We start from the raw sequence: 27,346 nt of genomic DNA on the forward strand, positions 1-27,346 counted from the left end.
ATGCCACACGCTGGCAAAACAAAACTACGAGTCCGATTCGGCTGAAATTCGACAGTAGCCGTCTACTAGAATGTACTACACGATAGAAAGTTTTCTTGCGATAGTGACGCCATCGGACGATGAGGCTAAGTACTTATCGGACTGGCCTCTTAAAAGGCACCGGCTAAAGGCGTTAGCTTCCTATTTGCCTCTCGATTACTCCTATGTACAAATACTTAGCTAGCTAGTATGCTTTCAAGGCTAGGTTATTAGGCTTTAAGAAAATACATTGCCCAGTGTATTAATAGTAAGTCCGATATTTATTACTTTTTGAAGCAATTTTTTTTCTTTGGCATAAGGTGACTGGATGTAATATTTATAAATGCCAAAAGTACAGTCTTAAATCATGTATAAGCAATGACAAGATGACTTCGATTCCTTTGGTAAGTCTGAATTTAGATCATTAATAGGTTATAAGGTTATTGTGATTGTGATTGTAAATTAGGGCTATGCAGTTGTTCGTTCAATTTGAATAGTTGCATGATTTATCTTGTATCTTGGGCCAGCTACGAGTTCTGATGCCGCCTGCAGCACCGTATTGTCGTCGGTTGGAGAGTCTGCAACGCATATGAGAGGACGATGATGGTATTGAAGATCGGTAGGTTTTTCATACTCACTTGTGATGAGATGCACCATCATTACCCTTTGCTGAGTCGTTTGCTGCCACACGTTTAGATGGTGCACAGATCTGTCAATAGAAATTACTGTTTACAATGGGGTTGATTTAAAAGATTCCTTGGGTTTATTCACCTAACCCCCTCGAGACTAGCCAACTCGCAATGTAGGGTGCGCAAACTAAGATTTTGTGGAACTGCATTCACGAGTATGGAAACGGACTCTCTAAACAGCTGAACCGTCGTCATTATTACGATAATTGAGAAGAGTAGAGTGCACAAGGGATCGACATATTTGGCACTTGGCTGAAAATGTTCATATTATAAATTAGAAAGCGTGAAATAGGCAAAGATAAAGTTTTGAAAGATCATAACTTATATGAGGTGTGTAAAACTAAAAACTTTCGAAAGTATGTCGAAAGAAACTTTTCTGACTTACCCAGAAAAATGAAGAAAAAACCGAGATTATTTTTAATTTGAGAATTTTATCCTATTACTTTTTATACCCTTGCAGAGAGTAGGGGAGAGTGGGGGAATTTCGTCAGCATTTTTTCAAAGCTATTTTTTGTCCATCTTGAGACACGTTATCATATTTCTATTTTTATTGTTGAATGCGGTTAGCACCAAGCTTTAAAATGTGACATTCCCCTATTTTTTTAATTAGCTTGGTGATTTATAAAAAAATAAAATGTAAAACCAATATACTGGGGCAATCTCACCACACAGGGGGGTAAAATCACCACACAACTGGGGAAATTTCGTCACCTGAAAAATGTAGGGAGTTTAACGCCTGAAAATATGCTACACTGATCAAGCGTACCATTTTTGTTGACGTCCTATATTTGTTGCTGCTGCTGGTAGTCTGTTCGTTAGCCAGCTCGTCAAATATAAAAATATGTATTTAAAATAGGTGCGAATTTACCCTTAGCGTAGGGTGGCGAAATTTCCCCAGACCGTACTTTTTTAGAAATAATTATTTTTCTTGCGAAAATAGGCGCGAAGTTAAAAATCACTGACGCAGAAATGCACATTATAGCACTGTGTATTATATAAAAAATCGTGTATCTTATTCCTTTTGAATTGTGGCATACAGAAAAAATTTCGTCGAGAACTAAATGTAGCTTTTGAACTGTTAAAACACATTTAATATTATAGCTTAATTATCTTGGCCTTCTGTGCAAAACAAATGCATTGGTTGTGTCTGGCCGTCTTGAAGGACTAAAACAAAAAAATTATATATTTTTACGACTTATGGATTCCGAGATATTGCAGGTGACGAAATTGCCCCTGTGACGAAATTCCCCCACTCTCCCCTACTATAATTTTAGTATTGTCGGACAGTCACTTGCAACAGATAAACGGTCCTAAAAACTAAACCGAATGGGTCGAACTTATTGTTATACCCGTACACGTAGAGTAAAAGGGTATATTGCATTCGTGCAAAAGTATGTAACAGCTAGAAGGAAGCATTTCCGACCCTATAAAGTATATATATTCTTGATCAGGATCACTAGCCAAGTCGATATAGCCATGTCCGTCTGTCCGTCCGTATGAACGCTGAGATCTCGGAAACTATAAAAGCTGGAGGATTGACATTTTGCATTTTGTGTTTGGGGGTACGAGGTTCAATTCCTGCTCACAACACAACTTTTTTTTTTTAATGAGTAAACTAACAGCTTAACTTATTTGATACATTTTTCTTCTTATAGTTGTAAAGGAAATATTAATTGAAATACAATTGAAAAACTTTTTACTTTCTTTGACTCAGTGGCGGATCTAGGATTTTGTTGTGGGGGGTGATATCAGAAGAATTTTTTTGTTGCATACTTTTTGAATATCAAAATTTCTTTCCGTGGATCCGCGCATGCTTTGACTTATTTGGTTTTTGAAGTAAGAAATTCGGTCTTAGATTTTTTCGTTCTTTTTTTTCTAGGTGTAGATTTTTTTTAAACTCGGGTACCTCGTAGAGTTTGGCTTGGTTATCATTTTTGATTTATTTGAAATTAAGAACTTAAAAAATGTTCTCAAACTTCAAATTAGTATATCTCGAGAACGGCTTAGAAGAACATCGTGCAAATGTGTATGTGTTTTTAAATGTGTATTGGAGGAGTTAGAATCACTATTGGCGGCAGTCCATGTAGTGACGAATCGCACCAGGAGAGTGTGCGAAGGCGACTACTATATATACACGAAGAAATGAAAATCTACTGTGATGGTCCGATCATAATGAATGATACACCTATCGAAAGGTATTGCGAAAACTAACAGGATTGCATACCAAGACTTTAAGAAAATCAATTGGCTTGGGAGAAAAAGAGGTGAAAGTAAAAAAGTGAAAACTTCGAAATTTGGAGCTGTTGGGGCCGGTGGGGATAAATGCCCCCTCGCAATGTTTTAGTTGTATTCCTTTTGAATGAATGAGAATGAGAAAATATTAGAAAGTTTATTTAATAACGAGTGTAATAATTTTTCGTCACAAATGTTGATATCAGAACTTTTGTATGTTAAAGGCGCGATCGTCACTAGTTTTTTACCTCGTTAAGAGGTGTTTTTATTTGATATAATTTTCTTAAATTCTGTGTTGTCCAAAAAATATGAATTTTAATTATTTTAAATTTTTTATCGCGGTTTTGAAAATCTTCTTCATTCTATAAAATAAACTTAACTATCCAAGATTGTCTATCTCATAACCAACTTAATTTACTCGTAGAAACATTTTTGTTCCTTTTCATCATTTCGAAGATATATAATTTTTTATGCGAGTTTAGAAAAATCGTATTTATATTTCCAATTAATGGGAAAGTAATAAGAAATAAATTTTAGCTTCTTTGGTTTTTATGGTATTCTCTTCGGCTCTTAATTTAATCAACATTTTATCATAAATTTTAATTATAATTTTATCAAAATTGAACGACTATATCATATAGCTGCCTTAGAAAAGATCGAAAAATTAATTAATTTGGAATTAAATTTAAGAAAAATCGGGCGACTATATTATATAGCTGCCATAGGGAAGGATACAAACAAAAATGTCAAAATAATACGAAATTTAAAATTTTGGCGATTTGTAAGTTAATAGGAATGATCTGCAAGGGTATATAAGCTTCGGCTGGCCGAAGCTAGCTTCCATAGCGCCCCTAAATGGACACCAAAATTTTTTTTTAAAGTCACTGACTTTAGAGGGGCGGAAACGCTTCCTACTACCTGATACATACTTTTGCACGAAAACAATACACCCCTTTAATCTAAGAGTAACGGGTATAACAAGAGAGAACGCTATAGTCGGGTGCCCCGACTTTCAGATACCCGTTACTCAGCTAAAGGGAGTGCGAGCGAGATAGAGATATTAAACTTTGGGATATGTTGCCCATAGTACTTATTCAAGAAATTTTTGAAGGTAGTATTACTAAGCACATTCCTTGGTATGTTAGCCGCACTAAACTACAATTTTTATCGAGTGCACTTAACTCTTTTAAACAGCTTTGTTTGCATACATTTTGAAAATTTTTAAATCACTAATAGATTTTTGATATATTTTGCATATGGGCACTTCCAAAATGTCGCTCGGGACATTTGCACACAGTGTTTAAAATCTAGCAACATGTTTTAAAGATTCGGATTTTGCTTTCGATTTTTGTTTGTAGATTTTTCAAGTCAAATCAAAGGCAACATATTGCTTTTGAAATTTTTCAAACTAAAACAGCAGCCAGATTTTTGCTTTTGAATTTGATAAAGCTGAAACAGCAGCCAGATTTTTGCTTTTGAATTTTTAGCTGGCTGAAACAGCAGCCGAACTTACGACTTTTGTAGATTTTTAAATCCAAGCAACAGCTGCTTTAAAGTTTTAAATAAATTTATCTCAAAAAAACAAAAAATCATTTCTGATATGGCTGCGAACACAAATGAGTTGTGGGATTTTTTTGAAAAGCACGATGGTGAAGATTTTGCTATCTGCAAAACTTGCAAAAAGAAGCTCCGGACCAACAAAATAAGCAATCTTAAGGCTCATTTAGCCAATATTCATAAAATAATAGTTAATGGACGTAAAAAAAATCAATTGGAAACAAAAGATATTGGGCTAAAAAAACCTCGAGCTAAAAAGATTGACATTAAAATCTGCAAGAAACAATTAATACGTTCTTATATTGGACTTGTAACCGATGACAGCGTGCCATTTAATGTATTAAATTCACAAAACATGAGAAATATTTTGGATCCAATCTGTGAAGGACTTTACGCAAAAGATGGAAAGAAGCTAACCCTAAATGCATGCAATGCTAAAAAAACATTGGCGACCGTTGCACAAAATGTGAGAATTGATATGAAGAACGAGGTAAGGAACCGGTTACTCTCATTAAAGATAGACTGTGCAACCAGGTTATGCAGAAACATTTTTGGCATAAGTTCTCAATTTATTTCAAATGGTCAAATAATGTCTCGTATTTTGGGTATGGTAGAGCTCAAAGGTGCTGGGGCAAGCACGGCCAAAAACCTTGCTGCTGAAGTCCTAAAAGTCCTCCAAAAGTTTGATATCAATTTAAAACAAATATTATCAATTACATCGGATAACGGAGCTAACATGATCCGGGCCACAAAACTTTTGTCGGCTATTACTGAGGAGGAGGACGAAGATAACTGTACCAATGATGAATACCTCGAAAAAATTAAGTTAATGGAAAAAACTCCAAATATGTCAGTAGGAAATGTAGTCGTGTGTCGTTGTGCTGCTCACACAGCTCAACTCTGTGCCCTTGATGTGACGAAATCACCAGACGTATTAAAATATTTAATAACCTGCCGTAACTTAACCAAATATATAAGAAAAAATTCTAATGGATATCGAGACATTTTTACGCTTAGATCATTGAAAATGCCCCAGCTAGATTGCCCAACTAGGTGGGGATCAACGTATACTATGATTGAAAATTTGAAGGAAGCCAAGGAAGTACTAATTAAAATCGAGTCTATTAAAAACAAAAACCAGAACGAAAACTTTGAATTAGACTCCTATTTGTGGGAGTTCATTGAAAGCTATTATACTGTGCTGAGCCCATTGCAAAAAAGCATCATGAAATTTCAAGAGGAGCAGTTGCATTATGGAAATTTTTATGCTCAATGGTTAAAATGCAGATTATTAACTGCCAAAATTATAAGTGATTCAAAACAAATTTTAGTGTCTACCATTGGAGGAAAAATTTTGGAGTCTATTACAAATCGAACAAAAACTTTGATGGAAAACAAAGTACTATTATCATGTCTTCACCTTGATCCACGGTTCCATTCAACATTGACTGGTGATCAAAAATTGGAGGCCATTGAATATTTATACACACTTTGGGACAGACTTAACGATGTTAGTCCTGCTGGCAACATTCATTCAGAATCTGCTCAAAGTGAAAAATTATTAAATACCACTTCTGTCAGCATGGAAGATGACTTGTTAGATGAGTATTTGGCACAAGGAATTCTAAGTAATACAGTCAGCACCAACGACATATATTCCAAAATCAAAAATCTTCAATTGCCTCCCATGCGAAGTGATGCAAATGTCCTTAGCTTTTGGAAAGAGAAACAAAATACGGATCCAGAATTATATGCTCTTAGTAATGTCTGCTTTGCGGTACCCCCCACACAGGTAAAAAAAATATATATTTTCCTACTTTAAATAAAACTAAAGTACTATATATTTTTTTCCTTTTCTTTTTTTTCTCAGGTTACTATTGAACGAGCATTTTCGACTTTAAAGTTGGTCCTTACCGACAACAGAAATCGACTGAGTGAAGAAACACTGGAAAACATATTGCTAGTCAAGTTAAATCCAAATTTTTTAGATGCTGCAATAGATACTTTGCCGCTTTTTCAAAACGATGAATTTGAATAAAAAGGGTTATGTCTAGCAATCCGTCGTTTTTTAAAGCTATTTAACCATATTTTTCTGTAACAAAAACATTTAATGTAACATTGAAATTAAGCAAATCTAATCTATAATCAACCTGTCAGAAACAGACTATATGTGCCTGATTTCAAAATCTACAAAAGCAGAAATTTAGCTGCTGTCTCAGCTAGCTTGAAATACATAAACAAAAATCCGGCTGCTGTTTCAGCTAGCTGGCAATCCAAAAATCCAGCATTTTGCCTATTCGGGCTTTGCTTTTACTGTTGGCTGTAAGTTTATCAAAAAGCCAAATCTGAAGTAAATTATTTTTGTAAGGCTTTCAAATAGTCAAAGCACCCCAAAGCTAAAATTTAACAGATTTTGCTGCTTATATCTCAGCATTTCTAATCGGCCCGACTTCTCTGGTCACCCGAGCGTCAGATGTGAAAAAAATTCATAAGTGATGGACGTGATTTTCAAGCGGATAAGAGGTGAAGCCTTTTTCCAAATATTCAAAGGTATGTAAATATGTATATGATTTTTTGTATAGCGCGCGTACAATTGTATGTACATATGGGCACTTCCAAAATGTCGCTCGGGACATTTGCACACCTTTAAAGTTGAAAAAAAAATTGTAAAACAATGGATTTTAATTTTAATTATGGGCTTTTCTTTTCACTTTTCCCAAGCTCTATTTTTGGTAAAAATCTTGATTTCGTACCACATTTAGTTTTTAAGATATCGGTAAAAAACTGCTGTATTCGCTCGGGACAAAAATAGAAGTGGATTTCGGGGAAGTTCATACAACACCAGAAATTAGCGAATTCTGATGGAATATTTGAATGCGATTTTTTTTAGAATGTTTTTCAAACATGTCGCTGTGAAATGCTTTTGGTTTCACTCAAAAATTCTTTGCCGTTTTTTTTTTTATGCAGTTTCAACCACATTCGCTCGGGACATGTCGCTCGGGCCTTTTTTTTGACTGTTTTGTAAAGCGGATTTCGTTACCTCTATCTCTCAATTGCTGGATGTTTTGCTTTAAACTTAATAGTTTAGCATGTGAATGAAGCATTCAGTACAGAAAAATGTCACATATTAGCATTCCTAATGGATAAATTAACAACAGAAAACAGGTCCAAAAAATAACAAAAAAATAGCCAAAAACTGATTTTTGCGTATATTGGTGGGGTTTGTCATAAAAATAATCAAACTATACTCCAAATTTGTAGTTAAGCTCAGTATTCAACTAATTAGAAACTAATATCGGGGCAAAATCATGTGGAAATATGTTTTATTCAAGTTTCAAGGTTTTTGGCTTGGTGGACTTTTTTTTGGAAGTGCCCATATGTTTTCCATCTATTTTGCATATTTCCGATATGCATCTGAATTTATTTTATTTGAAAAATATGACACCTACCTAAAAATTTTGGTAAAATTCGGACCAAAAATGGGCAAATATGCTAAATCCGATCACTGATCCTGATAAAAAATATATATAATTCATAGGATCGGAAACGCTTTCATCTACCTGTTACATACTTTTGTACGAATACAATATACCCGTTTACTCAACGAGTAACGGGTAAGAAACCTATTTTTGACCAGAAATCGATTTGCCTTGCCCAGTGTGCAGCGAATTAATTATACCCGCTACCCGTAAAGCAAAAAGGTGATAAGAATTAAGTGATAAAACTTATTTGCGCATGTATTTTTTAAGAAAAACTTCCTAAATCTTAAAAGTGAAACGAAAACAATTAATTTATCTGGACTATAAACTCACGCAAAATTTGATCAGGACGGCAGCAAGAAAAACACCTATGCTTTGCACCAGATCCCCAATCACATGTATCATGGCTGCTCGCAAGTTTAAGTTTTTTTCTTCGTGAGAATTTTGCGTGGTTTCTGACCTGCAAAGAAAAAAAGGCAGAGAAAATAATATTATAGGCCTTAATTAAATAGTTATCGAAACATAATCTTTATGAAATTTCAGCTTTAAAAAATGGTTGCGACAAACAAATTAAGCTTGGATTGAACGGAAATTATTCTCAGTAGGCTATGTTAAATGTAATTGAATCGTTATTTTTGCTCTAAGGTTCAACTCTTTAAGCGTTATGACCTACCCAGTCTGCTGTAATGGCTTCGACCCATTTATTATAACAATATTTTCCACGTTTGGATCTTTATCGGTCGTGTTCGATGCCGCCTTTTTTAGAGAGCTGCGAGTCGTCGTAAGTGAATTCGAGTCTGAATGAGTGTGGGAGGTACCGTTATTGTGCTCGTGTCCATTTCCGTGACTGTGGCCGTGTCCTGTGCCGCTTACAAAACAGGAGCCATGCAAAATGAACATCATTCTGTTTAAAATTTGTTTAGAAAAAAGGTACATTTATTGGAGAAAGGAAGACAACATCTTTTTATACACCCAAAAAAAAAACCGAAAGTTTACATTTAATGAGCGTTGTATTAAAAGTATACTACAGCTAGTATCAAACTGTCAGTATTAATTCAAAACTAAATAATGTAAGGACAAGATTCAATAGTGTTAAGTTAAGACTAAATAGTGTTAAGTTTATATCCTGAGTTTAATTTTTAAACCGAAGTTTTCGATTTTCGTTCCTGGTGTGAAGCCAGGATGCTCTGGTTTGGAACCTGGACATTTCGAACAGAAAAAGTGTTACCGCTTTTTAATGTTATTCGACGCGTTAGTATTTTAATGGTTTGACATTAGTGTATTTTGTAAACGACGCTGCGGTCTGTTTAAAGTTTGTTTGTGAAAATTACTTGTTAAAATTTTAATATTTGCTTATTTTGGGCTTATTTGAAATGTAAGTACATTAAAATTGTGTCTTAGTGCATAACTAATGAGTAAATTCTTTTCTTTTTACTGACACCACCTTGAATTGCGCTCCAGATGCCGGGAAACTAAGGATCTTGCAATTGGCTTGCATTTTTTCTGACCGCGGCCAGCGCAATGTTAACTTTAATATCAGCGTCCTCGACCATGCTTCGGTATTCATCTGGACGGCGTCCACTCTGGAGATGATCAGCGACATAAGCGGTAAAACGGCTGCATTTGCCCAAATATGCATACATATGTACATATTTTGTACATGTATTGTATTTATGTTTATTTGTTAAATTAAAAATTACCTTCAGTAATTTATAAAAATGTAAAAATATTTTTAATAATATATAAAAAGTACAAAACAACATTTTTTGAATTTTGTCTCTTTAATACGGGGTATAATATTTATACTGGCATTATACTAAATAGTATACAAAAGAAACTAGCAGCCTAAATTTCAGTACACTGAGTGAGTATAAACTGTATACTCGTTAGTTTAAACTTGACAACTTCGAAAGTTTCATTTTTATACTTTCGAAGTCCATTAGTTTAATACTCAGAGTATCGAGAAATTTTTGACACTCAATAGTTTACTTTTAATGTAGAAATAGTTTACTTTCTATGATCATTTTTTTTTGGGTGTACCCTTGCAAAGGGTAAAAAGTTTGCAACGCAGTGAAGGAGACGTTTCCGACCACAAAAAGGAAATATATTCTTGATCACCACCAATAGCCAAGTCCATCTAGCCATGTCCGTTTCTATGCGAAATAGTCTCTAAGTTTTAAAGCTATCGCGATGAAACTTTCCCAAAAGTGTTCTTTCTAGTGCAGGTAGTACCGTTGTCGGAACGAGCCGGATCGGACCACTATATCTTACAGCTCCCATAGGAATAATCAAAAAAATAATAGAATAAACATTGTAACTCTGTAGGAAGTAGGCGTTTTGGTTTTTGACAATTTAAAAACAAGAGAGAACGCTATAGTCGGGTTGGTGTCCCGACTATTTAATACCCGTCACTCAGCTAAAGCGAACGCTGTACTCGGGTTGGTGTCCCGACTATAATCGTAGCTCAGCTAAAGGGAGTGCGAGGGAGATAGATATATGTAGATATTTTGATTGCGTATAACTTTTTAATGAATGGTCCGATTTGAAAAATGTCTTCTACATTTCGATAGGTATAAATATACACAACAAAATTGCATTCATACTTCTCGGAAATCTTTAAAGATGTGGGCGCAGGACACATTTTAAAATCGTTAGTGGGCGATTGTGGGCGTTAGAGGGGGCGTGGCGCTCGGCTGAAATAAACTTGCGCTGCGTAGGAAGCCAAAGAATATGTGTGGGAAATCTCAGCCTTCTAGCTTTGTAGTTTCTGAGATCTCAGCGTTCATACAGACGGACAGACGGACATGGCTAGATCGACTCGGCTAGTGACCCTGATCAAGAATATATATAATTTATGGGGTCGGAAACGCTTCCTTCTAGCTGTTACATACTTTTGCACGAATCTAATATACCCTTTTACTCTACGAGTAACGGGTATAACAACATTTTAAATATATGGGCGATTCTTTTACAAACCGAATACCTTTTATTGGGTCACATTTTTGATTTGCCTAAAACTTTTTTTTACGTACTATTCGGAAAATTAGTAAACACGTGTATCAGGATTTGACCGATTTTATCTAACATGTTTAAATAAAAATGTCTTAATATTTTATTATTAAATGGACACTTAAATAAATAATTGTTATTTTTTAATATTCAGAAATTGTTAAAGAACTTAAAACTTAACTTTTAATCATTAAAAATTGTTAAAGGACTAGTAAACGATGAGAAAACATGAATTCCATAAGGATCCGATAAGAGTGAGAGAGTAGCGTAACTTGCTGCAACGTTTTTTCACAAAAAGAAACCGAGGCCTTGTTTGTTTTTATTTTTAAGAAATTAAAAACTTATTTTTTTTAGTAAATTTTTTTTTTAAAGAAGAGGTTTTAGAGGAAATATTGTAAAAGACATGAAGTTAATCGGAATCACATAACAGGAGATACAGATTTTCAATGAGAGAGTGATTGTTAAAATTTAAAAATTTTTGGCAAATTTTGACCAAGCGGTAGCGTTTTTAAAGTCTAAAAGTAGGATTTCGTCCAAAGGGCCAGTCTGCAAAAATACCATTATATTTTTCTCAGAAAGCGCTATATTTAACGGATTTTATGCCACTGGTTTCAAAGTGGGATCTCTCTTGAGGAATTAGCTATGAATTCTTTTGTACGTTTTTGTAGTAGTTAACTGTCAGAAAAAACTAATAAGTAATATAAAATAATCGTATATGCTTTGGAAAAAATTAACAAATCAATGAAAAGAATTCATTGAGTCGATCTAGCCATGTCCGTCTGTCCGTCCGTCTGTTCGTCTGTCCGTCCGTCTGTCCGTCTGTCTGTTTCTACGCAAACTAGTCTCTTAGTTTTTGAGCTATCGGGACAAAACTTTCGCAAGTCTTCTTTCTATTGCAGGTAGTATATATGTCGGAGCCGACCGGATCGGACAACTATATCTTATAGCTCCCATAGGAAGGATCGGAAGAAAAAAACTTTAAAAAATTCTAGCTTCGGTGTTTTTTGAAATGTTACCTTCTACTTTTGGGGATGTTATTTTTTAAATATTTCTGGATTTCGAATTAATTATTTTAAAAATCGGACTACTATATCATATAGCTGCCATAGGAACGATCGGAAAATTAATGGAAAAGTAATAGGAAATAAATTCTAGCTTCTTTGGTTTTTATTGTATTATCTTCTACTCTAGGATATGACTCTTTTTAAATATTTCCGAATTTCAATTTTAATTTAATCAAAACCGGACGACTATATCATATAGCTGCCATAGGAACGATCGGAAAATTAATGGAAAAGTAATAGGAAATAAATTCTAGCTTCTTTGGTTTTTATTGTATTATCTTCTACTCTAGGATATGACTCTTTTTAAATATTTCCGAATTTCAATTTAATTTGATCAAAATCGGACGACTATATCATATAGCTGCCATAGGAACGATCGGAAAATTAATGAGAAATATTAGAATATTGAACATTTTTGCGATTTGTTAATTAATAGGAATGATTTGCAAGGGTATATAAGCTTCGGCTGGCCGAAGCTAGCTTCCTTTCTTGTTTTGTATGAATTAAGAGTGCAAAAATATGAATTTCAAAGCAGTATTTTATCGAAAATAAAGCAAAAAACCGCTAAAATATGGATTATCACGCCGCGTTAAGTTTGTAATTCAATTCCAAATCGATTAGCGTTTAACTCAAGAAAAAAAACTTGTATTCTTAAAAAAAATTGCTAAAAGTTTTACAAAGCTCTTTAACAACCAATATAATAATTTTTATTAAAATTTAAAAAATTTGAGGGAATATTTTTAATTTAAGTTCGCCTTGAAATGTTACAACCGCTTCAAAATGTGATGGGATGTTTATCCTTCGACAGTTAAAAAAAAAATTAATGTCTACAATTCTTATTTTAAAAAAATGAATGCCAGAGATAGGATAATTTTAGGCTTAATTTTATTTCATCGGTCCCTTAAAACTAGACATCTGCATGACTGGAATCAAACAGGCTTTGAAATGATTCCATTCGAATAGAATAGAGTTGAGTAAATGCTCAGCACACTATGACTAGAATGGATTGCATCTTGGTCCGTATAGAGTATGACAGAAAAGGCCTAGAGTTAAACGAGTGATAACGAAAAACAGAATGTCATATTTGAATATGCTGAAATCATTCGAGTTATTCGAATCCATTCGATTTTCTTATATGACGTCATAAGGGCAAAATAGAAAATTAAATTTGTTTTGATATACATATATGTATGTCTATAAATAAGTATTTTTGTGATTTCTTATTTTCGAAATTACCAAGCTCCCCTTAGTTTAAACTCAAAACACATGCAAAAATCCACGAGAAAAAAAAAAAATATGGAAAAGCAATTAGTTTTATGAACATATCCCAGAACTAAAAGATCCGCCTCTATCGCCACAGATAAAGAAAGGAATGGTCTTCCTTGGACCGCGACTTCTTAGTATTGTCATCCTGGAGTTTGTTAGATAAATTCTTAAGAAGTTGCGGTCCAAGGAAGACCATTCCATTCTGCCTCTTCACTACACTATTTTGTACTTCTCCTCCTTGGTCCGCGAATTCTTAGGATTTGCGGTAGAAGGAAGACCATTCCTTTCTGCCTCTTCACTACACTATTTTATACTTCTCCTCCTTGGTCCGCGAATTCTTAGGATTTAAATATGAAAATGGCATGGTTGGATTCAGTGGCGAGCTAAAACTAAAGGTAGATTTGTAATTTAAAAAAAAGACAAAAAACCAAATATTTATGTAAGTATTTCAAAACAAATTTAATTTTCCATTTTGCCCTTATGACGTCATGTAAGAACTCGAATGGATTCGAATAAATTCGTCTGAGTTGTTCGTGTACTCATTTACTCGATTCGTTTTCCATCACCATTTCTGGTTCGACTGAGTTTTACGTCAGTACACTTATTTATTCAAGCCAGTTTCCCTACACATTCCAACTCATTCAACTCATTTTGAACATTGTCAATTCGAATATGTATTTTTTGTTATTCATGCAGATGTCTACTTAAAACAAATCCTGTTGATATTGGCCTTGCTACCTCGTTCTACATTTTCTATTTCTATTTTTATACCCTTGCAGAGGGTATTATGATTTCAGTCAGAAGTTTGCAACGCAGTGAAGGAGACATTTCCGACCCCATAAAGTATATATATTCTTGATCAGCATCACAAGACGAGTCGATCTAGCCATGTCCGTCTGTCCGTCCGTCTGTCCGTCTGTCCGTCCGTCTGTCCGTCTGTCCGTCCGTCTGTCCGTCCGTTTAACTCAACTAACTAGTCTCTCAGTTTTAAAGCTATCGGGATGAAACTTTCGTAAAAGTCGTATTTCTATTGCAGGTAGTATATATGTCGGAACCAACCAGATCGGACAACTATATCTTATAGCTCCCATAGGAAGGATAAAAAAAAAAAAACGTAAAAAAATTCTAGCTCCGGTGTTTTTTGAAATTTTACCTTCTACTCTTGGGAATATTTTTTTTTATATATTTCTGAATTTCGGTTTTTTTGTTTTTTAAATCGGATTACTATATCATATAGCTGCCATAGGAACGGTCGAAAAATTAAATGGAAATTAATGGGAAAAAAATTATATCTTTGTTGGTTTTTATTACATTCCCTTCTACTCTGGGATATGACTATTTTGAAATATTTCCGAATTTCGATTTTAATTTTTAAAAGATCGAACTACTATATCATATAGCTGTGATAGAAACGATCGAAAAATTAATGTGAAATAATAAGAAATTTAACATTTTTGCGATTTGTAAATTAATAGAATGATCTGCAAGGGTATATAAGATTCGGCTGGCCGAAGCTAGCTTCCTTTCTTGTTTGTTTTTTAAAGATGCAATTTTTTAACTATTGGACCGAGTTATGTTTACTCTTTGTAAAGATGTTAATTCTTGATAATTAATTAGTTACCTAAGAATGTAGCAAAGCTAATTTTATGCACTTGGGTAAGTACAAACCAAATACTCTTGGCGAATTTGCTACCGGGGGGTTTTTGGAAGGTATCCACAGTAGACAACTATTATAAGGGAAACAAATATGCGGAGCAATGTTTTGCTTTATGTATTTGACTAATTTAAGGAAAGACATCAAAAAAGGCAATTCCAAATTACTGCATTTTACCATTGATATTTTGTTTCAGTATTTTTGTTTTCACATTAATTTTGCACCTTGATTAGAACTTTATTAATAATAGGGAAGGCAGGTGGGCGGGGAAGCCGTGAATCAAATTGTTTAAACATTTGAATTTGTTTAAACAATATGAGCACGTGTAATAAAGAGCAAGAGAATCAATTGGTTTGAATATTTAATGTTCTTTTAATATTATCAATGCGATTTAAATTTTAGTTCACAAAAATCGGTTACAAAATGTCTTATGTAAGTATGTTGTGGAAATGTAAATGAAATATTCTTTAAGCAAAAGGATATCAGTATTGTCTTGAATTTGAATTTGATCGAATCTCAATTCCTTAGTCAGCTGCAATGCACACACACAAACGTACACACGCATATACATATGTATCTAATGGCTGTGTGTGTAAAACGCGCATTTTTCGAATATATTTATTTTGTGCGTGTGTGTGTATATAGCAGAGCAAATCATTGTTTGTTTTTGTTTTATACAAATCCAAAGTTTGTCGATAACTCAACATTTGAAAACTAATAAATAGTTTGCTTATCGGGCTTTTGCATTTTAAAAAACAAAAGCAATTTTAAGGAAAATTTCGACTGTAAAATTCAGCTTAATGGGATTTCTGTAAGGTCTTCCGATATATTAAAATTTAACGTTTACTTAAGATTTGCGATATAATCGATTTTTTTTGGCTGTGGTATTTTCATTTTCCCCTTGCGCGGTCACACTTAAATTGCGACAGCAGGACATACATATGCACATACATACATGCGCCAGAAGAACATACATACAAACATGTGGGGACGCGTGACGTCACATCAGTTAGCCAAATTTGAAAATATTGGGGACTTGGTTAAGGATGCTGAATCTCCAAGAAATTTAAATGCAGTTATTTGCGGGTATGCCATAAGATTATGAACATCACATTTTTAAACCATTTTAACAACATTTATAACAGAGAAATGGCAAAAGAAAGAATTAAAAAAAAACAAATCGAATTTTGGGGCACTTTGGGGTCGTTTTAGTAATTACTGTGATTTTTCTAGATTTTTAGGTCAATCCGTTCTGGGTGGAATTTGCTACTGACCGTATTTTAGGGGTCGAATTTTATAGTAATCTAGATAGGGAAGGCAGGTGGGCGGGGAAGCCGTGAATCAAATTGTTTAAACATTTGAATTTGTTTAAACAATATGAGCACGTGTAATAAAGAGCAAGAGAATCAATTGGTTTGAATATTTAATGTTCTTTTAATATTATCAATGCGATTTGAATTTTAGTTCACAAAAATCGGTTACAAAATGTCTTATGTAAGTATGTTGTGGAAATGTAAATGAAATATTCTTTAAGCAAAAGGATATCACTATGGACGGCAGTCCATGTAGTGACGAAGCGCACCAGGAGAGTGTGCGAAGGCGACTGCTATATATACACGAAGAAATGAAAATCTACTGTGATGGTCCGATCATAATGAATGATACACCTATCGAAAGGTATTACGAAAACTAACAGGATTGCATACCAAGACTCTAAGAAAATCAATTGGCTTGGGAGAGAGAGCGGTGAAAGTGAAAAAGTGAAAATTTCGAAATTTGGAGCTGTTGGGGCCGGTGGGGATAAATGCCCCCTCGCAATGTTTTATTTGTATTCCTTTTAAAAATACCCGTCGAATGAGGGGTCATTTGTCAAAATCCGACGCTCCGTTCAAAAGTTATAGCCAAAATAAGATTTTCTTCATCTTCCCAAAATGAAAATTTAATTCTGTTTGTCAGTTTGTCAGTTTGTCCAAAACATGTTTTTTAAGTTTTGAAAATTTGATATGACGTTCATCACATCGATATAAAAAACTTTTCTTCTACCACTTTTGGAAAAACTCGCTAGTTTAGCGGGAAAACAGCTATAAATAGCTAAAATTCGGAAAGTCGTAACTTCTATACTACTAAAGCTACAGACTTGTGCTGCATCTCGTTTGAAAGGTATTTTGAAATGAACCAACCAGATCGGACAACTATATCTTATAGCTCCCATAGGAAGGATAAAAAAAAAAAAACGTAAAAAAATTCTAGCTCCGGTGTTTTTTGAAATTTTACCTTCTACTCTTGGGAATATTTTTTTTTATATATTTCTGAATTTCGGTTTTTTTGTTTTTTAAATCGGATTACTATATCATATAGCTGCCATAGGAACGGTCGAAAAATTAAATGGAAATTAATGGGAAAAAAATTATATCTTTGTTGGTTTTTATTACATTCCCTTCTACTCTGGGATATGACTATTTTGAAATATTTCCGAATTTCGATTTTAATTTTTAAAAGATCGAACTACTATATCATATAGCTGTGATAGAAACGATCGAAAAATTAATGTGAAATAATAAGAAATTTAACATTTTTGCGATTTGTAAATTAATAGAATGATCTGCAAGGGTATATAAGATTCGGCTGGCCGAAGCTAGCTTCCTTTCTTGTTTGTTTTTTAAAGATGCAATTTTTTAACTATTGGACCGAGTTATGTTTACTCTTTGTAAAGATGTTAATTCTTGATAATTAATTAGTTACCTAAGAATGTAGCAAAGCTAATTTTATGCACTTGGGTAAGTACAAACCAAATACTCTTGGCGAATTTGCTACCGGGGGGTTTTTGGAAGGTATCCACAGTAGACAACTATTATAAGGGAAACAAATATGCGGAGCAATGTTTTGCTTTATGTATTTGACTAATTTAAGGAAAGACATCAAAAAAGGCAATTCCAAATTACTGCATTTTACCATTGATATTTTGTTTCAGTATTTTTGTTTTCACATTAATTTTGCACCTTGATTAGAACTTTATTAATAATAGGGAAGGCAGGTGGGCGGGGAAGCCGTGAATCAAATTGTTTAAACATTTGAATTTGTTTAAACAATATGAGCACGTGTAATAAAGAGCAAGAGAATCAATTGGTTTGAATATTTAATGTTCTTTTAATATTATCAATGCGATTTAAATTTTAGTTCACAAAAATCGGTTACAAAATGTCTTATGTAAGTATGTTGTGGAAATGTAAATGAAATATTCTTTAAGCAAAAGGATATCAGTATTGTCTTGAATTTGAATTTGATCGAATCTCAATTCCTTAGTCAGCTGCAATGCACACACACAAACGTACACACGCATATACATATGTATCTAATGGCTGTGTGTGTAAAACGCGCATTTTTCGAATATATTTATTTTGTGCGTGTGTGTGTATATAGCAGAGCAAATCATTGTTTGTTTTTGTTTTATACAAATCCAAAGTTTGTCGATAACTCAACATTTGAAAACTAATAAATAGTTTGCTTATCGGGCTTTTGCATTTTAAAAAACAAAAGCAATTTTAAGGAAAATTTCGACTGTAAAATTCAGCTTAATGGGATTTCTGTAAGGTCTTCCGATATATTAAAATTTAACGTTTACTTAAGATTTGCGATATAATCGATTTTTTTTGGCTGTGGTATTTTCATTTTCCCCTTGCGCGGTCACACTTAAATTGCGACAGCAGGACATACATATGCACATACATACATGCGCCAGAAGAACATACATACAAACATGTGGGGACGCGTGACGTCACATCAGTTAGCCAAATTTGAAAATATTGGGGACTTGGTTAAGGAAGCTGAATCTCCAAGAAATTTAAATGCAGTTATTTGCGGGTATGCCATAAGATTATGAACATCACATTTTTAAACCATTTTAACAACATTTATAACAGAGAAATGGCAAAAGAAAGAATTAAAAAAAAACAAATCGAATTTTGGGGCACTTTGGGGTCGTTTTAGTAATTACTGTGATTTTTCTAGATTTTTAGGTCAATCCGTTCTGGGTGGAATTTGCTACTGACCGTATTTTAGGGGTCGAATTTTATAGTAATCTAGATAGGGAAGGCAGGTGGGCGGGGAAGCCGTGAATCAAATTGTTTAAACATTTGAATTTGTTTAAACAATATGAGCACGTGTAATAAAGAGCAAGAGAATCAATTGGTTTGAATATTTAATGTTCTTTTAATATTATCAATGCGATTTGAATTTTAGTTCACAAAAATCGGTTACAAAATGTCTTATGTAAGTATGTTGTGGAAATGTAAATGAAATATTCTTTAAGCAAAAGGATATCACTATGGACGGCAGTCCATGTAGTGACGAAGCGCACCAGGAGAGTGTGCGAAGGCGACTGCTATATATACACGAAGAAATGAAAATCTACTGTGATGGTCCGATCATAATGAATGATACACCTATCGAAAGGTATTACGAAAACTAACAGGATTGCATACCAAGACTCTAAGAAAATCAATTGGCTTGGGAGAGAGAGCGGTGAAAGTGAAAAAGTAAAAATTTCGAAATTTGGAGCTGTTGGGGCCGGTGGGGATAAATGCCCCCTCGCAATGTTTTATTTGTATTCCTTTTAAAAATACCCGTCGAATGAGGGGTCATTTGTCAAAATCCGACGCTCCGTTCAAAAGTTATAGCCAAAATAAGATTTTCTTCATCTTCCCAAAATGAAAATTTAATTCTGTTTGTCAGTTTGTCAGTTTGTCAGTTTGTCCAAAACATGTTTTTTAAGTTTTGAAAATTTGATATGACGTTCATCACATCGATATAAAAAACTTTTCTTCTACCACTTTTGGAAAAACTCGCTAGTTTAGCGGGAAAACAGCTATAAATAGCTAAAATTCGGAAAGTCGTAACTTCTATACTACTAAAGCTACAGACTTGTGCTGCATCTCGTTTGAAAGGTATTTTGAAATGCTATAAACGCCTTCTATATGCAATTTGTGTAAATGTAATAGTTAAAAAAATATGAACAAAAGACAATTTTTTAAAACTTTTTTTTTAGCTTTTTTTTATTTTTCTCAAAAACGGCTCTAACGATTTTCTTTAAAACCTTAAACTGTATAGCCCTTGAGATTCCTTAAATTTCGGTATATAACACATTACTGTAAAAAGTCACGTTTAAAAGTTATTTTTATACGAAAATAGCCACTGTTGCCAGCTCGAACAATTAACGCTCCCTGAGTATTGAATTTTGTGTGAGGGTATCCGAACTGTATTTTAGGGTCATGGAATCAGTAAGTTTGCACCTAAGAGTTCCATATAGGAATCTTTTGTTCTACGACTTTTGGAAAAAGCCGCTACTTTAGCGGGAAAAAAGCTAAAAATGGCTAAATTTCGTTAGTTTGTAAGTTCTACACTACTAAAGGTACAGACATGTGCCATACCTCGTTTAAAAGGTATTTTGAAATATTTTTTAACTTAAATTGTTTAAATACAATGGCTTACAAATTATGATTGACCAATTTAAATTTAAATGTATATATTATAGCTCCTATGAGAGCAAATGTAAACAAACAAAAACTTCTGATATCAAATAAAAACACCTCTTAACGAGGTAAAAAACTAGTGACGATCGCACCTTCAACATACAAAAGTTCTGATATCAACATTTGTGACGAAAAATTATTACACTCGTCATAAAATAGACTTTCTAATATTTTTTCATTCGGCACGCTGCAATAGAAAATGCCTGTGAAGGGAAAAAGGCTTGAATAGTTTGCTAGGGCGGGCCGAATGAGAAAATATTAGAAAGTCTATTTAATGACGAGTGTAATAATTTTTCGTCACAAATGTTGATATCAGAACTTTTGTATGTTGAAGGTGCGATCGTCACTAGTTTTTTACCTCGTTAAGAGGTGTTTTTATTTGATCAGTATTGTCTTGAATTTGAATTTGATCGAATCTCAATTCATTAGTCAGCTGCAATGCACACACACAAACGTACACACGCATATACATACCCTGTAGTTCGCCGGGACTGGTCCCGAACTAGCGAAATCGCCATACACCGGGGGCTTGGGACTAACTCCCGTTCATACCACCCGCAATGTAAATTTCTATCCACTTTTACCACGGCATGTCCTAGGCGGTGGTCATATGGCGAAGTTCTGCATTACCTTTCGCCACAAAAGGGACCGATAGGTGGTCCCATATTATACCCCTTTTCGCCACAAAAGGGGCCACCTATCGGACCATCTATCGGACCACCTATCGGTCCCTTTTGTGGCGAAAAGGGGTATTAAATGGGACCACCTATCGGTCCCTTTTGTGGCGAAAAGGGGTATGAAATGGGGTTGGTGTTTTCAATACCAAAAAAGCTGAATGCTATGAAACTTCCCTAGAAAAAATACTTTTTGTTAAATTAATTTATTGTATTATAAGTAGACAATTTTTCTATTTTTTTAATTTATATTTATTGAACAAATTCCTCTGCTGACACGTTTTTGTTGAGTACCTCATTGTTGTTATTATTTGATTTGGATTTATTTTTAAAAAATCGTTTCTTTTGCAATTGAATTGCCTTGGGAATCAATATTTCTGCATTACCAGATTCTGAAACAATATCTAAAAAAAAATAAGATTTTAGTGTTTTAAAATAAAATGAGAACAGAAACTAACTTCGGCAAGCCAAAGTTTTAATACCCTTGCAGCTTTCAGGAATAAAATTGTGACTAGAAAAGCATAAATATAAAATAAGAATAACCAACAGTTAAATGTAGACTTATTTCACGCTTTTGAAACTTGAACCGACAGACAGACGGACATGGTTAAATGGATTTACTTTATAGGTTTGAAAAGGTCTCCTTTACTGCGTAAAAAACTTCTGGACTAAATTATAATTCCCTCTGCATGGGTTTATATTATATTTTAAGATTTTGTTATACAAGCCTGTTTACATCAAACCATGTTTTAAAAGTGAAAAGCAGAAAAAGACAGAAAGAAATAGGATTAAAGACAGATGGCATTCTAAGTAAATAGATTGAAATTGAATCAAGAAACTAAGTGTATTATAAAAAATACAGTTATAAAAATAACCTACCGTGAAGTGCACCATAGAAATGTGTAAAGGAGTTTACGGCTTTTTTTTCCAGAAAGGCCTTTAACATTAAATCCTACAACAAACTCATCCGTGAGAACCCTCCGCAAGTTTTTTAAACCCCCTTCTGGCAGCAACAACGATCTCATGGCTTTAATCTAAAAAGGAAGAAAATTTCACTAAAATATTTATATCAAAGAAAAAAGACTTACGTAGGAGTCCTTTGCACCACTATTTCTCCTTCTCCTCTTTAACAAATCGACGAATGTGCCTGTTGCTGTTCATGGCTAAATATCACACATTATTAGGTATTTCACTTGCACAACTCATGGTGTTACTCACCTGTTGACGACACTTCAGATCACAACAAAATATAACACTTTAAATGCACAATAAGACAAATTAAATACATGTTTACAAAATTTGGCGCAAACGTTGGGCTAGTGATGGTAGCGGGGTTGGGTAGTTATGGCAATCCGTTACGATTAATATTGCGACTACCGATATCGTATAATCGATGGCAATAAAAACATTCGCTAATATTATTTTTGTTTAGTTCTATGTATATAAAATTAGGTACTTATATATTTATTTTATATATCTAAGCACCAATAAAATCCGCTTGTTATGGAAGAAAAGAAAACGTTTTGCTACTGAACCACCGCTACTGTTAAAAATATTGCTGCAGCTAAATTGCTCATTATTAAATATAAATAATATAAAAAGAAATAAAATTCTATCATTTATTATTTTATTTTATCTCATTATCAAGTTTTTATTTTATTATTTTAACTTTTTTTAAATTTGTTTTTTATATAAACAAAATAAAGTTGTATTCGTTATTAAAATCATTATATACTTGTCAAAAATTTCATTTTACAATTTTTTTAACTCATATAGAAGTGTTCACATAGAAGTGTTCACTCTCCGATAACTCTTTTGCTCTTGTAAAAAATACACACGCCACCTATTGACCCTTAAGGGACCACTGGGTGGTCGATCCCTTTTCTACCCCGAAAGTGCCACCGGCCCCCTTGAGAACTACAGGGTATGTATCTAATGGCTGTGTGTGTAAAACGCGCATTTATTGAATATATTTATTTTGTGCGTGTGTGTGTACATAGCAAAGCAAATCATTGTTTGTTTTTGTTTTTTACAAATCAAAAGTTTGTCGATAACTCAACATTTGAAAACTAATAAATAGTTTGCTGATTGGGCTTTTGCATTTTAAAAAACAAAAGCAAATTTTAAGGAAAATTTCGACTGAAAAATTCAGCTTAATGGGATTTCTGTAAGGTCTACCGATATTTTAAAATTTAACGTTTACTTAGAAAAAGGCGCAAAAGAAAAGATTTGCGATATAATCGATTTTTTAACCGCGCATTTAAAACGTGTTATGAGTGTTGGCTATGGTATTTTCATTTTCCCCTTGCGCGGTCACACTTAAAGTGCGACAGCAGGACATACATACATACATGCGCCAGCAGAACATACATACAAACATATGGGGAGGCCGTGACGTCACATCAGGTTAGCCAAATTTGAAAATATTGGGGACTTGATCAAGGATGCTGAATCTCCAAAAAATTTAAATGCAGTTATTTGCGGGTATGCCAAAAGATTATGAACGTCACATTTTTAAACCATTTTAACAACATTTATAACAGAGAAATGACAAAAGAAAGAATTAAAAAAAAAAAACAAATCGAATTTTGGGGAACTTTGGGGTCGTTTGTTATTCTACAAAGTAGGGGAGAGTGGGGGAATTTCGTCAGCATTTTTTCAAAGCTATTTTTTGTCCATCTTGAGACACGTTATCATATTTCTATTTTTATTGTTGAATGCGGTTAGCACCAAGCTTTAAAATGTGACATTCCCCTATTTTTTTAATTACCTTGGTGATTTATAAAAAAATAAAATGTAAAACCAATATACTGGGGCAATCTCGCCACACAGGGGGGTAAAATCACCACACCACCGCACAGTGGTTGGTGTTGTATGGAGATGGTGGCCAAAAATACTTCCAGTGGAGATATCAACTTGAAATTTTTTTTGTAACTTAATAATAATATAATTAGATTATACTGATAAAAATTGGCCCAATTGACTAAGTATATCCGGCCTGTTTCAGTTTTCACTCGGAAGTGAATTTGATTTCATGCTAGCGGATTTATGTAAGTCCGCCTGTCAAATGCTTGGCGGAAAGATTCCATGTGAATTTTTCGGAAGTTAACAGAGTAACAACGAGGGATATTTAAATCCTTGCAATTCTTTCGGAAGTGAGTCCTGGAACAGGTGTGAGAAATTCGATTTCGTGTGAATCTTTCGGAAGTGAAAACTAGAACAGGGCCGGTGCACCGGGGCAATTTCGTCACCTGAAAAATGTAGGGAGTTTAACGCCTGTAAATATGCTACACTGATCAAGCGTACCATTTTTGTTGACGTCCTATATTTGTTGCTGCTGCTGGTAGTCTGTTCGTTAGCCAGCTCGTCAAATATAAAAATATGTATTTAAAATAGGTGCGACTTTACCCTTAGCGTAGGGTGGCGAAATTTCCCCAGACAGTACTTTTTTAGAAATAATTATTTTTCTTCCGAAATTAGGCGCGAAGTCAAAAATCACTAACGCAGAAATGCACATTATAGCACTGTGTGTTATATAAAAAATCGTGTATCTTATTCCTTTTGAATTGTGGCATACAGAAAAAATTTCGTCGAGAACTAAATGTAGCTTTTGAACTGTTAAAACACATTTAATATTATAGCTTAATTATCTTGGCCTTCTGTGCAAAACAAATGCATTGGTTGTGTCTGGCCGTCTTAAAGGACTAAAACAAAAAAATTATATATTTTTACGACTTATGGATTCCGTGATATTGCAGGTGACGAAATTGCCCCTGTGACGAAATTCCCCCACTCTCCCCTACCCCTTACGAGGCTCCTAATTATTTTAGTAATTACTGTGCTTTTTCTAGATTTTTATGTCAATCCGTTCTGGGTGGAATTTGCTACTGACCGTTTTTTTAATGAAGACAAATATCAAATAAAAACACCTCTTAACGAGGTAAAAAACTAGTGACGAACGCACCTTCAACATACAAAAGTTCTGATATCAACATTTGTGACGAAAAATTATTACACTCGTCATTAAATAGACTTTCTAATATTTTCTCATTCGGCCCGCCCTAGCAAACTATTCCAGCCTTTTTCCCTTCACAGGCATTTTCTATTGCAGCGTGCCGAATGAGAAAATATTAGAAAGTCTATTTAATGACGAGTGTAATAATTTTTCGTCACAAATGTTGATATCAGAACTTTTGTATGTTGAAGGTGCGTTCGTCACTAGTTTTTTACCTCGTTAAGAGGTGTTTTTATTTGATATCAGAAGTTTTTGTTTGTTTACTTTTGCTCTCATAGGTGCTAATATAAACATTTAAATTTAAATTGGTCATAAATCATAATTTTTAAACTATTGTATTTTAACGAATTCAGTTAAAAAGGCGTTGAAGTATTTTAAAATACCTTTTAAACGAGGTATAGCACATGTCTGTACCTTTAGTAGTGTAGATCTTACAAACTAACGAAATGTAGCTATTTTTAGCTTTTTCCCGCTAAAGTAGCGGCTTTTTCCAAAAGTCGTAGAACAAAATATTCCTATATGGAACTCTTAAGTGCAAATTTACTGATTTACTATTTTCGTATAAAAATAACTTTTAAACGTGACTTTTTACAGTAATGTGTTATATACCAAAATTTAAGGAATCTCAAGGGCTATACAGTTTAAAGTTTTAAAGAAAATCGTTAGAGCCGTTTTTGAAAAAAATAAAAAAAAGCTAAAAAAAAAGTTTTAAAAAATTGTCTTTTGTTCATATTTTTTTAACTATTACATTTACACAAGTTGCATATAAATGGCGTTTATAGCATTTCAAAATACCTTTCAAACGAGATGCAGCACAAGTCTGTAGCTTTAGTAGTATAGAAGTTACGGCTTTCCGAATTTTAGCTACTTATAGCTGTTTTCCCGCTAAACTAGCGAGTTTTTCCAAAAGTGGTAGAACAAAAGTTTTTTATATCGATGTGATGAACGTCATATCAAATTTTCAAAACTTAGAAAACATGTTTTGGACAAACTGACAAACTGACAAACTGACAAACTGACAAACAGAATTAAATTTTCATTTTGGGAAGACGAAGAAAATCTTATTTTGGCTATAACTTTTGAACGGAGCGTCGGATTTTGACAAATGACCCCTCATTCGACGGGTATTTTCAAAAGGAATACAACTAAAACATTGAGAGGGGGCAATTATCCCCACCGGCCCCAACAGCTCCATATTTCGAAATATTCACTTTTTTACTTTCACCGCTCTCTCTCCCAAGCCAATTGATTTTCTTAGAGTCTTGGTATGCAATCCTGTTAGTTTTCGCAATACCTTTCGATAGGTGTATCATTCATTATGATCGGACCATCACAGTAGATTTTCATTTCTTCGTGTATATATAGTAGTCGCCTTCGCACACCCTCCTGGTGCGCTTCGTCACTACATGGACTGCCGTCCATAGTGATTGATTTAGATTAGGGTCACTAGCCGAGCCGATCTAGCCATGTCCGTCTGTCCGTCTGTATGAACGCTGAGATCTCGGAAACTACAAAAGCTAGAAGGTTGAGATTTCCCACACATATTCTTAGGCTTCCTACGCATCGCAAGTTTATTTTAGCCGAGCGCCACGCCCCTCCAACGCCCACAATCGCCCACTAACGATTTTAAAATGTGTCTGGAGCCCACATCTTTAAAGATTCCCGAGAAGTATAAATGCAATTTTGTTGTGTATATTTATACCTGTTGATTGTTTATATATCTATCTCCCTCGCACTCCCTTTAGCTGAGTTACGATTATTAGATAGCCGGGGCGCCAACCCGAGTACAGCGTGCGCACTCCCTTTAGCTGAGTGACGGGTATTAGATAGTCGGGACACCAACCCGACTATAGCGTTCTCTCTTGTTTTTGGTTTAGTTGCCAGCATTAATTCTATATGGGATGTGTTTACGCAGACACTTTCCGAAGTATGGTTCGATGCCTGTTGCTACATTTTTTGGCAGATTGGTTCTCCTTATTTAGAGTACAGTCCATAGTAAAATGTGCATCCCCGCAGACAACGCAGACTGCGCGAAGTTTGCAGTATTTATCATATTCTTGACAATTCGTACATTGGACGGGTCTATTCCGTTTATGAGGTTCCTCAACCGTGATTCTCCGGTGCATTAGATATTGAAGCTTGTAGATTGGGAGAACTTAAT

At 34.2% G+C, this 27,346-nt stretch overlaps 1 protein-coding gene and 1 long non-coding RNA gene across 5 annotated transcripts in view; both read right to left on the reverse strand.

The window, feature by feature from the left end:
* Positions 1-280: 280 nt before the first annotated feature.
* The window catches only part of ZnT41F (Zinc transporter 41F), an 83,627-nt gene continuing 56,561 nt past the window's right edge, over positions 281-27,346 (reverse strand). For 2 of the 4 annotated variants that reach the window (XM_044392707.2, XM_044392706.2), the window contains exons 6-10: positions 8,649-8,879; positions 8,309-8,435; positions 790-959; positions 657-727; positions 281-596 (exon numbers count right to left, since the gene is read on the reverse strand). In XM_044392707.2, the coding sequence (XP_044248642.1) occupies positions 487-596; positions 657-727; positions 790-959; positions 8,309-8,435; positions 8,649-8,879 (709 nt within the window). In that variant the 3' untranslated portion in view covers positions 281-486. Of the gene's footprint in view, positions 597-656; positions 728-789; positions 960-8,308; positions 8,436-8,648; positions 8,880-27,346 lie in introns of those variants that run through there. The other 2 variants (XM_044392708.2, XR_011417878.1) reach the window with 2 other exon arrangements.
* Positions 21,543-22,545, reverse strand: LOC138912733 (uncharacterized). Its single transcript, XR_011418292.1, has 4 exons — positions 22,389-22,545; positions 22,259-22,333; positions 22,050-22,204; positions 21,543-21,574 (listed from the first exon to the last, which is right to left on the reverse strand). It is a non-coding gene; the product is annotated as an uncharacterized lncRNA (long non-coding RNA).

This window comes from Drosophila takahashii, chromosome 2R (assembly GCF_030179915.1).
Source record: "Drosophila takahashii strain IR98-3 E-12201 chromosome 2R, DtakHiC1v2, whole genome shotgun sequence".
Classification (NCBI taxonomy): Eukaryota; Metazoa; Arthropoda; class Insecta; order Diptera; family Drosophilidae; genus Drosophila; species Drosophila takahashii.